General features: G+C 30.5%; 1 protein-coding gene across 8 annotated transcripts in view; it reads left to right on the top strand.

Annotated features, from left to right (window-relative positions):
- LOC106791597 (fasciclin-1) overlaps positions 1-12,764 on the top strand; it is a 60,755-nt gene that overhangs the window by 26,904 nt on the left and 21,087 nt on the right. For 6 of the 8 annotated variants that reach the window (XM_014757332.1, XM_014757327.1, XM_014757334.1 and 3 more), the window contains exons 3-7: positions 2,042-2,172; positions 2,252-2,348; positions 3,200-3,365; positions 4,205-4,365; positions 12,134-12,142. In XM_014757332.1, coding sequence (XP_014612818.1) covers positions 2,042-2,172; positions 2,252-2,348; positions 3,200-3,365; positions 4,205-4,365; positions 12,134-12,142 — 564 coding nt within the window. The remainder of the gene's footprint in view (positions 1-2,041; positions 2,173-2,251; positions 2,349-3,199; positions 3,366-4,204; positions 4,366-12,133; positions 12,143-12,764) is intronic. The other 2 variants (XM_014757331.1, XM_014757328.1) reach the window with 1 other exon arrangement.

Below are 12,764 nucleotides of genomic sequence, written 5' to 3'. Positions count from 1 at the left end.
TCTATTTCTCTTATGTGAAACGTTTACTTTAAAAATAGCTTAAATTCATTGTTCAATTGTTTATTCTTAACTGTAGTAACACATATCACTTGGAATTATTTGTCATAAAATACATATATTGCATATTAAGTTTATTCAATGTATATGATTATTTTTTGGATATTTAAATTTTCGCAGTTATTTAGATAAGTTAAATTTTCACGTGTACGTTTTCGAATAAAATTATCGCATCAAGAATTCATATATATAATATAAACAATCAAATTCATATATATAATATCAGAGATTGCAATGATGTAAATTGTACAACTTTGCTATTTCTTTGAAAAGTTTTGTTAAATATTTTTTATACTAAAAGTGAATAGATTTTAATGAAACTTATATTAAATTAAAGTACACTCTATTATCTACACGTAGAATACAAATTTGAGTTATAAATAAATCTGCAAAGGTTCATAAAAAGTCTTAGAATACAATGCTGGAAATTGTACAACTTTGCAATTTCTTTGAAAAGTTTCGGTAAATATTTTTTATACTTTTAGCAAATGGTTTTTAATGATTTTTATATTAAATTAAAGTACTCTCTTTTCTGTACGCGTAGAATACCATGTCGGGTTATAAATCAATCTGCAAAGGTTCATAAAAAGTATTAGAATACAATGCTGGAAATTGTGAATCTTTCTAATTTCTTTGAAAAGTTTCTGTAAATATTTTTTATACTAAGAGTGAATAGATTTTAATGACTCTTATATTAAATTAAAGTACACCCTTTTTCCTACTTGTAAAATAACTTATCGAGTTATAAATTGATTTGCAAAGATTCAGGCTATATTTTCTAGACATTAGTTAGACAGATATTCATAGAAATTTCCACGGAAATCTGTATATTTTGTTCCCTATCGTATCGAAAAACACACAGGTTTAGAACGAAATGTTCTTTACCTGTATGGGTTGTTTTGGGGGGTGTGATTGCGTCGGGCCTTTGCTCGAGGATTTATACTTTTCAATGTTGTTTAAAAAATAATTTGATATTCTATAGGATATCAAAGTATTATGCTCGATACCTAGGAAAAACTGGAAGAATTTTTCAATTTTCGACTTCGTCTGAAGGCTCTTTGCATTCATAGTAATGCCGAGGAATTACTAAGAATGACTGATTTCCGGCTTTGACGGTAACATATATATATATATTCTTATATCTTTAAAGTGAGAATTATACATATCTATTCGAGTCAACGTTAAAATAAATAACAGAGAACAATTTATCGCAAAGAAAATAAAGTTGATAGTTTAACGAGTCGACAATTTAGAGCTAAAGAAATCACTGTTGTTTCTTTTTTTCTTTTCATATCTTTCTCTTCTCTTTTACAGAATATTCGTAGTTACGAAATCCTTCGTTGTTCAAAGAGAACGGGGATTCTTCTTCTCTCTCTCTCTCTCTCTCTCTCTTATCATCCCTCTTTGATTATCGTATTTTTCCATTTTTCTTCTCTCACTCGGCACAAACGGTGCTACAAAGCATAGTCAATCTCCCATGCGAGATAAAAGAGTCACAACGATCACAGAGAAAAGCGGATAAATAGGAAAATGGTAGGAGGAGAACGTTATAGTACCAAACTTCGTATTGTAAATGGCTCGTTGGAATAGGTATAGTGAAGGAAAGATAGGGCAAATGCATCCCTACTATACATCCTTCTCATTCGTCCTCGTTTCTCGTCTCTCGACACCTACGAGACAAAATATCCCGTAGCACCCTTTGTACCAACGATGCAACCAAATATGCAATGCATCCTCCGCCATCGTCTCCTATCTTTTCTATAGTTTTTTCTTTTTTTTTCTTTTTTCCCTTTCCCTTCCCTGTTTGTTTTTTTTACAAATACATACATAAATATACATACGTATGTGCGACACACGGTTACACTTGTTGCCAGTTTGTGATTCTTGCATCGGATATTTTTTTTAATATGCGAGTCCATCATTTTTCAACCGACTAACATCGCTTTTTTTTTTGTTCTTTTCTCTTTTTTATATTTTCCCATAGGTTTTGCACGTGATAGACGAAGTATTGGAACCGGTACGTTCGATGTCATCGGAATCACCGATCTACAATCCCGATGCCTTTCAATTTTTAAACCAAAGTGAGAATTTAAACATGGGTAATCATCGTGTCAGGTAAATATCTATAATCATAATATGTAAAATATATATCTTATATATCTTAATTGATTTACAATGAATATTTATTTTCAAGGACCTTCCGACAAAGGATCGTCATAGAAAAAAAGGAAGGAATCTTTACGGCAGATGGGCGTTATACTTTTTTCATTCCCGTTGACGAAGGATTTAAGGTGAATATTTATTTTCAATTTGTTAACGAATACAAACGAGATGGTATTTACGTACGCGTGATATTTGTCGTCCTTGTCCTCGTCCTCGTCCTCGTCTTCCTTGTCAAATTTTCAGGATGACACGCGTGATATATTATCATCCTTCGCAAGTTCCACTTTTGTTCGTCTCCATTATCTCTCGCGAACATTACACGAGCAATAAGGTATAATACGAAGCTTTCTAAGAACAAGGACGACCCTTTCCTCTTTGGATCATTTACTTCGTTATGCGTGTAAAGATGTGCAACGATGTGTAAGTAAGCTAGCTCGTCTTTGACTGCTTCCCGTCTACTGTTCTGTTCTTCGTCTGCTTATGCGATTACACCGCATTATAGATACACATATATATATATGTATATGTATATATATATATATGTATGTGTGTATGTATTATACACCCTACATTGTACACAGTGCAAATAGAAGCTTTTAGTCGCGACGACGAGCCAGTTTATTCATTGGAAAAAAGAATACAAACACACCAAAGGGGAAAGTTTTTCAAGGGTTTCGCAAAGAAGAAAAAAAAAAGAAAAAAATTGTACTCTTGTTTTTTCTATCCTTTTTTTCTTCTACCTAACCTATCCTACATTTTTACCTCTCTCTTTCTTTCTTTTTCTCTCACACTCTGGTCTTTTAAATAAATATATAAAAATATCATGCAAATAAATTCATTTCATTCGTCGATCCGCACACACCGTGGAATATTCATCGAACTATTCTCGTAAATTCTCGCGCGAATAAATAATTGAATATTCTTTTTCATTCGTTTGTACTTTTTTTTGGTTCTATTTTCTTTGTTGTCTCTATTGCAGCCGGAGCCTAGGCCACAGAAGATCGATCATCTCGTAATCGATGGACACGTGATTCCCAATCATATTCTTTTCACAGTACCTACACCTGAGAATATTCATTACGAGACACTTGTTTTCTCTGACAATCTCAAAGTTACCGTCAGTTTTCTCAGGGAACATAACAAAGGTAATAAAAGACATAAAAATATGTGAAGACATTTTTGGGACTAAGAAGAAATTTCGTGCCGTTTTAAATCAATAGAAATCATTTGAATTCTCTCGCGTGTTCACAAATGGTTAATGGGATCTTGGAATATCCGTCTATTCATGGGGATCACGAAAATCCCCGTAATCGGATATCATGGGACCGTATTTTTATTAAATTTCTATATCATACCTATTGATGACTATATTTTCTTTTATCTACAATATCCCTGTTTTATATTTCATTACTTTTGACAATTTTTTTAAATTGATACAATTAAACTGAATTATTAATATGATCAAAAATCTAAAAACGGCACAAACTTTCATCCTCACCTAATATATTATATATAACAAATTTATCCCCTAGAACTACTAACTAAGGTAGATATCTACCCCAGGTTTTTGAACGTTAAATGAAGATTTGATCTCGTTTTTCAGTAATTTAATTTATTTAAATCGATTTGTCTCACCGATTAAACTTTAATAAAATTGAATTTGTTCTTTACCATTCTATTTGGCATGAAAAAAAAAACAAAAAAATGCATATACTTAAAAGTCTGATTATTGCTATCAGTATAGTTTTTAGGATTAAAAAAACCCTATGGGGTAAATATATACTACAGTTTGTAATTTAAGGGTTACAAAAATAAGTTTATAGTTCTAGGGTAATATATATATTTACATTTATATATTAATTTGATTTCTATTAATTATTTATATATTATAAGACTCATTTTTTGGTTTATACGTTTTCAACACACATACTTTTGGGATTTGAAGGTACTTAATCTAGAATTAATCGATCACGTTACTTTCCAGTATATGTCAAGTCTAATACGATCGTGGGTGATGCGTCTCACCAACCAGGTGTCGTGTTAGCCGAAATCGTTAAGCCAAACATCCCCGTACGAAACGGAGTGATCCATTTGATCCAACGACCACTTATGGTGATCGACAGTACTGTGAAGGACTTCCTCGAGGTCAGTAGCATGATCTATTTTAAAATTTCATTTCATTTAATTGAACAATTAATGCATCATTATCGATTCGGTATTATTAAATCGACATTATAGCGAGCCGACAACGAAGAAAGGTCAACATATATAATTGAACATACATACGTCTCGGTATCAAAACGTGTACAATATTAATGATTATCGAAAAATTAATCTCTATATTATCTTGTCAAAGAGTATAAATAAGTATTTCAACAAAAAAAAAACAAACTAATTAGAAAATGAAATCGAACTCGAAAAGCAAACGATTATATTGTATATATATATATACATATATATTTTTCAATTTTTTCTTTTTTTTCTTTTTTTTTAAACAATCGTTTCTTACATTTTTCTTCTTCTTCTTCTTCTTCTTCTTCATCATCTTCAACGACTACGGAGATCTCGGGACAACTATGTGCATAGTTAATTCCGTGTTAAACTCCTTTGTATGTAAATTGGGTCGACAGCATTATTGTATTACCCTTCATCAACATAACGCCGCGTCGTGTCATCCTTTGCTGTTCTATGTGTACGTTTCAGGAAATACGTCACGTTGGACGTACCTGTGTCGAAACTGTGAATACTAATGCTTCGCTAATCTGTTTCGTGCCGCGTATTCTGAAACAACGGCGTTACCGGTATATACAATATACCTGCATCCTACATATATATATATATATACATTTATCTATAAATACGCGCGTTAATTTACAGATATACTACTATTGGACGATCCGAATTTAATCCGTAAAGGATATTATTATTGATTATTAGAAACAGATCGTCCAATCGTATCGAAAATATCTAATATTACTTTAATAAATATCTAATCGAAATAGAAAATATATATATATATATATATATATATATATATTAATCACACGATCCAATGATAATCTTAAATCGCGACGAAAAAAAAAAGAAAACTTTTCGAGTTCGAGTACACCTATCAATATAATAATTTTAATTGATCTCAATGTGTGTTATTTTCTATCATTGATCAAACAACAAAATAATCTTAAATAATATGTTCATCGACTCGTGTCGCGGCGAATGCGATGTTATAACATTATTTATTTTAATTATATTATTAATCGAACAAAAAAGAAAAGAAAAACGAAACAAAAAAAAAAAGAAGAATAAAAAAATGTCATTACTATTACCAAACGTTTCCCTTTTCAACAAAAACAACAACGCATATATACCTTACTATACGTCGCACATGTAATATAGTAACAACTTACCTATATATATATATATATATAGATAATACTTATATATGTATATATATCTTACCTATATATCTATGTATATACTTATATAATACAACAGACGTCTTTCTACACGGGACAAGAATGGAATGTTCACCTGACAGCTGTCTCTCGACACCACACGCGATATATCGATTGTTCTCCAGAAATGATACTTGGCACTACCTGCTGCCTACTGTCTGCACCACGATCCTTCGAGGCTTTTGGTTGGATCAAAGGCGACGACACTCATACACATGTGCACACACCATCACACAATCTTTTTCTTTTCTTTTTTTTTTTTTTTTTTGTTACTCGCTTTTTGAAGCTTTCGGAACAACCCCCCACCCCTGCCCCCGTTATCGTCTTTACTTTTCTAAATAAAAGTAAAATCAATTCCATGGTCTGTGACATTTTGTTTCTCTCTCTCTCTCTCTCTCTCTCGCCTTTGATCTAATACTTTGAGCCTATTTTGTGTTGTGTATTTGTGGCCTTCGTGCGTTTGTCCCAATACGACCGTATTTCACTGCTAACGAATTATATTTTTATATATATGTATAGATACGCATACAAGCACTATCAAAATTATTTCATTGCAATTTTATTGATTAATCCTTTTCCTAAAGGCTATGACGAAAATCTTTCTTGTCTTAACGAACAAACAAAAATGATCATATCGAAAAGTTATTACGAATTATTATTACTATTTAATTGATTTTTTTGTGTTTTTTTGCGTGTTACCACCATAGAGATTGGATTGTAATATTAAATATAAAAAATTTGTTGGCAATTCATTTTGTTGCCTTTTCAAATGACTCCGTTTTGAAAAAAAATATTGACAGTAGTATATTCATTCGTGTTTTTTTTCTTCTTCTCTTCTTAAATTTGATGCAAATATTTATCCGAATGCTATAAAATTATTCCGTTGAAAGAGATTCACCGTCGTTTTGGGACGCAATTATTTACTAATCACTTAATTTCAGGTGAGAACGAGACACGAGCTGTGATAACGATTAAAACAATAGGAAAAAAAAAAAACAAAAGAAACGACAAAGTACTTATATATAAATATATTATTGATTGATGTGTGTAGGGGAAGCACAGAAAAAGAGAAAAAAAAAAAGACAAAGCCATATTCCCACCTGCCGTTTCTGCACCTGCCTCTATGTCTCTTTCACTGCAGATTTCTCTCGCCTCTGCTAGCAAATTATGAAATGCCCATCGTATTATATTATATTATATATATATATATATATATAAACCTTTAGACCCTTTCTATCTTCTCTTCACTTACCTAACACCAACTATACCTAACCAACTATACCCCTTTACCCCTTTCTCTAACCTTCTTTTTTAGATTATACTACTTACTTACTTACTTACTTACTTACTTACTTACTTATTTACTCACTCTGCCTATCGACTTGGTGCTCTTCTCTTTTACGAACTCTCTTTCATTTATGTTTCTTATTCTTATTCTTCTTCTTCTTCTTCTTACAATTAGAAAAAAAAAAGAGCGACCAATTAACACGAGGACATTTTTGACGATGATCACCAAGATCGATGATTTAAAAATAAGATTAAGATTTATCACCACGTTAAAACACGATTATAATTACGCTAAACCTAACGATTATTTTATATATAATAATATATTCATTTATTATGCAATTAAATATATTTTGTAGATAATAAAACAAAATTGATACTGAGAAAATAATAATACATGTTAAAATATTAATAGTATAGGAATTATATATTGAATTGATAAGAAATTAAAATGAAAACTATGTAAAACTCGATAATAATGGATAGGTTTAGTGTTAAAAATACACTTGTATATATTATAAAAATACATACTTTTAACATTTATACACGAGATATCGTTCGTGTTATTTCGCACTAGAAGAAAATACGATTACATATATAATTTCTTTTTATCAATTTTCTCTTATTAACATCGGAAAAATACATTGAAGATTTGTTTAATCAACCATGTAATATTGTAATAACAAATCTTACGCTTCATAGATATTTCTATACTATTTGATTCCCTAGTAGGTAATTTCCAGAAACATTTAAAATCAAATTTGTCCATACTCTGTAAACCCCACCACCACCACCCTATCGATCATTTTTATCAATTAAAATTATTGTAATTATTAAAGTAAAGATATATTCAATCGTGTGTTGTATGTATATTATGTAGAATAACCAGAGTACCAATCGATATAATGATTAAAGTGAAATAAAATAAAAAGAAAATGATCAAAAAGGAAGAAATATCTAATCAATTTCTAATTGATAAACAATTAAATAGGACAGTAAACGCGCATTATCATTATCGGTGTGTTCGCGTTGTTTCATTTAAATAAATTCTCTTAAAATAAATAAATAAATAAATATAGAGAAGAGGGAATATACGTTATTTATACATAGACAAAGTGTGTTAAATCAATATTACAATAGTTAATTAGATAGACACTTTTATGTTTGTGACGTTAATAAATTGAATGAATTTTTCTTTCTATACAGAAGAGAACGAGAACAAAAAAGAGGGTCTGGATAATTCGGAAAAGTAGATTCTTTCCCCTCTTCTTCTAGTCGGTACTTAAGATGTTCCTTTTTGAAACGGGAGACAGGGATAAACCGTTTTGATGTTGACCGTTCTACCGCGATGAGATTTTCGTTGAAAGGTTCGAAGAACAGCAGCCAGTCCAGTAAAATCCTTGCGCTCCAACGAAAATCATAAAGGGTCAGAAAGATTGTTCTTCGTGCTTAACCGATCATTCAATGACTTATCTTTCGTCAATTTTGCTTGACAAATTATTTCGTTATTCGTAGTAAATTCAATGACTCGTATAAAAGGTAACAACAAGGCATCTATCATCTTCTTCTCCTCTTATTTATCTTCTTCTTGATGATGATAAGGAAACATCAAAAGGTTCGATGGTGGTGTCTATTACTTTGAGTGTAACGTCAATAATGCAATATTATGGTTCGTATTCGAATACAATAAATAAACACTCGTGATAGTTCTATCTTAAAACGTGTAAATATGTATTTTATGGTGAATACATAAATGGTGATAGTAAAGGAAAAGCATTGAGAGAACTTGAAGAAGTCAAGAAGTACACGGAGTTAGTTTGGAAATCGAAATGTATCTCTTTCTATTTGATTTTAGGAAAATGTGAATAGGAAGCATTCGTGAAATAGGAAATTAGAGAAGATAATGGAAATGGGTGTGTGTGACTGTTGAAAATTAAAAATAAACTTTTAAAACTGTTCCAATATTACAAACACATACTAATGATAAATAACTGTTAATCAAAATAGTGCAATTTTTTAAATTACTCTTGTATTATTTTAAATAAATGTATTTGAATCATTATTGCCAATAGGTAAATGACGATCAGAATTGTATGGGAAAGTGTAGAGGAAGGTAAAGGTTCGTTATTAATAAATGTGTAGATTGAAACGTTTATTCAGCGAATCCCGAGCACGAGTGAATTTTAAAACAATAAAACTGGCATGCTATAAATATACATATATACATATATATATTGATTCAATAAGAGGAAATTTATGAAAACGTCAACGTTGTCGTTGGTTGTAGGTATTCGAGGTTTGTTGGTCGATCGTTGACACGACCGATGACGCCTGTCGTACGCACCATTCTGTCATCGTTATATGACAACACAAGTACGATAAATATTCTCTGGTAACACACACTCAGCGTGCATCCATTCATACGTGTTTACTATAATGATTTGTCGTTAAATATAAACTCTACCGATAATGTTCTACGAGACACACATACAAATTTATAATAATGATATTATTGAATATTTTCGAAAATCTAATGATAAATCAATTTTACATTAAATAATATTCCTATTAATTTATAACGAAATATGTATTTAAAAAAAAAAAAATTATTTGAAACTCGAGTATATAATGCACAGTCTTCGAAAAACAAAAAAAAAAAAAAACATGTTTCATTCGTATAAAATAAAACTAACGAAAAGATCTTTCAAGTAAACAAACAAGACGAATATTCGATGAAAATGTACGCATTGATTAAAGGATGTGTGGTCAGAAATGAGTCAGTTTCTAAATCAATAGCATACTATTATCCAATTGGTTTCCCATGGTTGAAAATGAAATTACATGAAGGGATGAAGGTTAGTTCGTTCGTTCGGTTTGATTCCGATTCGACGTTGTTCTATCATTTTCTACGATAGATTTCCACATGATCTGGTATTTTCATCGTCGAAACTGGACTCTATCCCCGTATTCCGAGTATTTCGAGCTATCCTATCAGGTAGATCTAATCGATTGAAATTCGATGACGTATTCCGTCCTGTTATCAGATAGTATACGCGTATACGCTTATTTGCTTAAATACTTGCACTCTATTATTGTCATAAATCATAATTTCTCGTCGATTAGGTGTCATCAAGGATATAACCGAATTAATTAAAACAATTAATCTAATTCACGTGTTCGATCATTATAATATCATCTTTTGATACGTAAACGTTTTTTTCTTTCTTCTTTCTTTTTCTTTTTTTTTTTGAAGTTATATTTCTCTTTTGGCGTATTTTTGGAAAGTGAAGTTAAATGCGACCGAAAAATCTACACCACGAAGTTGTTCGATATTTATTACGATGCGCGCGCAAATTGAAGTTATTTTTGAGGTTATGTTCGTTTTGGTACGCTAAAGAAGTAATAACTTTTTACGTGCTTACATAAGTACACACACCAGTTTTTTTTTTTTTTTATATACATATATTTTATTTATATTATATATATTCGTATTCATTTGACGTGTGCATGCCAATCGAAATAGATATCGGTTGTAATAAATACGTATTGGTGAAAACGTTAAATCGACCAATTTTGTTATTGGACTGCCCTTTAAAATGAAAGGATTGGATCTACCTGAATCGTCGTTTCGTTTATATATCCATGACGATTGAACGGATCATTGCACCGCAAAATCATACTTTTCATCGTGGAAATGAAAACGAGTCGCACACACCACCACGGCTTTGAATTATCGATAAACAAAATTGAACGAGATTTTTCTTCCTTGATATTTTTGATGTTGTATTTTTGTTTTTTTTTTTGGTTTTTTAACATTTTATTGAGAAATAATATTTTATTCCTCTCGAGTATATATTTTTATCGATCAAAAATTAATCGTTTGTTATCGATTGGTACTCTATAGTTTAATTTTTTTTTTTTGTTTTTAAAAGAACACCAAAGCTTTACATCAATCCTTTTAATCAATTTATAATATATTTTTCTATACTCGTTCTTAGAATTATAGGTGTCGAAATAATATCTATACTTTAAATGAAAATATTTATACGACACTTATGATAAAAAAACCGACATCATATTTAATTGACGAAATTGCCAGCATTTTGTTTCTTCTATCCATGCTTTCCTATATTTTCCCATCGAATATATCAACGAAGTTTAAACACAATTTTATAAACCTTTTATTTTTTAACGTTCTTAAGCTTGGTAAACGATATTTATAAGTAGTAGTATAATCATAGAAGATGAATATAACATAATTCAAATGCATACATACATACAACTGGTAATTACGTCAATGTGAGATAATCAAAACGACGAAAGATGATAGATAATATATATTGTATAATAGAAACCAAGTATCTCTTATATATAGATTTCTATGGGTTTTGATTGTCTCCAAGTATCTACTGTACATGTAGAATAAATTTCACTATTTTTTTTGTTATAGCAACTATTTAATGCAGCACTTGGTAGCATAAAATGGATTCATCGATCGAACAAAATACATAGAAAAATCTTTAATTCGCATTGGTATCTTTTCATTTTTTTTGTTTTTCTTTCTATTTTTGTTTTCTCAATTACAAAAATTTCTATCGAAATGATTACTTTTAAAATAGTAATTACGAGACACACGTTTAATATCCATTGATTACACGCTAATAATTAAAGAAAAAAAGTCGAGATATAAATGCGAATAATGGAGATTTATTTCAATCCAAGATTATTCACCTGTCAACGTATAATATTTTCCTCCCCACCCCCCTTTTTTTGTCTTCGAGAATACTTTTTGACAACTTTTTTTGTTGGATTCATCATAACCAGGATCAAAACTATTCCAACATTTAGAAAATAATCTCGTTAACGTTGAGAGGTGAAACAACAACAACAACGATTGTAAATAATTATCTTCTATCCATTAATCTTCTTATCTTCCTCCTCCTCTCGCATATACTCAAAATTTTGTCCAAAAATTCATTAAAAACAAATCACCACACCGGGAGAAGTTTTTGTTGATATTTTCAACTTCTCTTTCTCTCCGTCACAGATATACATATTTTTTATTTTTTTATTTACAGCAAGCGACCTAATTACAAGTATACCTTTTTTCTGTTTCTGTTTTGCTTCTTATGTTATGGATCGACCCCCTGGTTTCTGGTTTCTCTACGCAGTCCTTCAAGGTAATTCGCAAGCGGCCTTTTCTTTAGATTTTTTCTTCTTCTTCTTCTTCTTCTTCTTTCATGTCTTTCTAGACTTCCATTACAGTACGAATCACCCGATCACTATCAACCACTATCATCACCACTATCACCACTATCACCACCATCACCACCATCACCACCAATACCACCTACCACAACTTTTACCACCACCACATCTTTGAAACATTACGAATCATTCACACTAACATCACTGCCGGTTATTTTTTTCAACCTTTGCTTATCTCCTTTATCTATTTTTCTCTCTATCTCTTTCTCTTTCTATCTTACTATTTTCTCTCTTTCTTTTTTGTCTCATTTATTCGTATTATCATCGCTTGTTCTATCTTCAACTTTTCACACGATCTTTATTGCACATTATATCCAACCTTTTTTTCTTTCTATTCTATTCTATTCTATTCTATTCTATTCTCTCTCTCTCTCTCTCTCTCTCTCCGTTTTCCTATGCACACTCTTACCCTTCACAAATATTTCTTATAATTTTGTAGTCATTGTAATTTAACTACTCATTGGATGATATATCGTTTAAATCGATTGATATATTTATATAATAAATATAATATAATAATTATATATAATATAT

This window comes from Polistes canadensis, unplaced genomic scaffold (assembly GCF_001313835.1).
Source record: "Polistes canadensis isolate GaletaPanama2010 unplaced genomic scaffold, ASM131383v1 scaffold_323, whole genome shotgun sequence".
Lineage (NCBI taxonomy): Eukaryota > Metazoa > Arthropoda > Insecta > Hymenoptera > Vespidae > Polistes > Polistes canadensis.
Note: the sequence above shows the minus strand (reverse complement) of the source record. Positions and strands in the feature narration are given on the sequence as shown.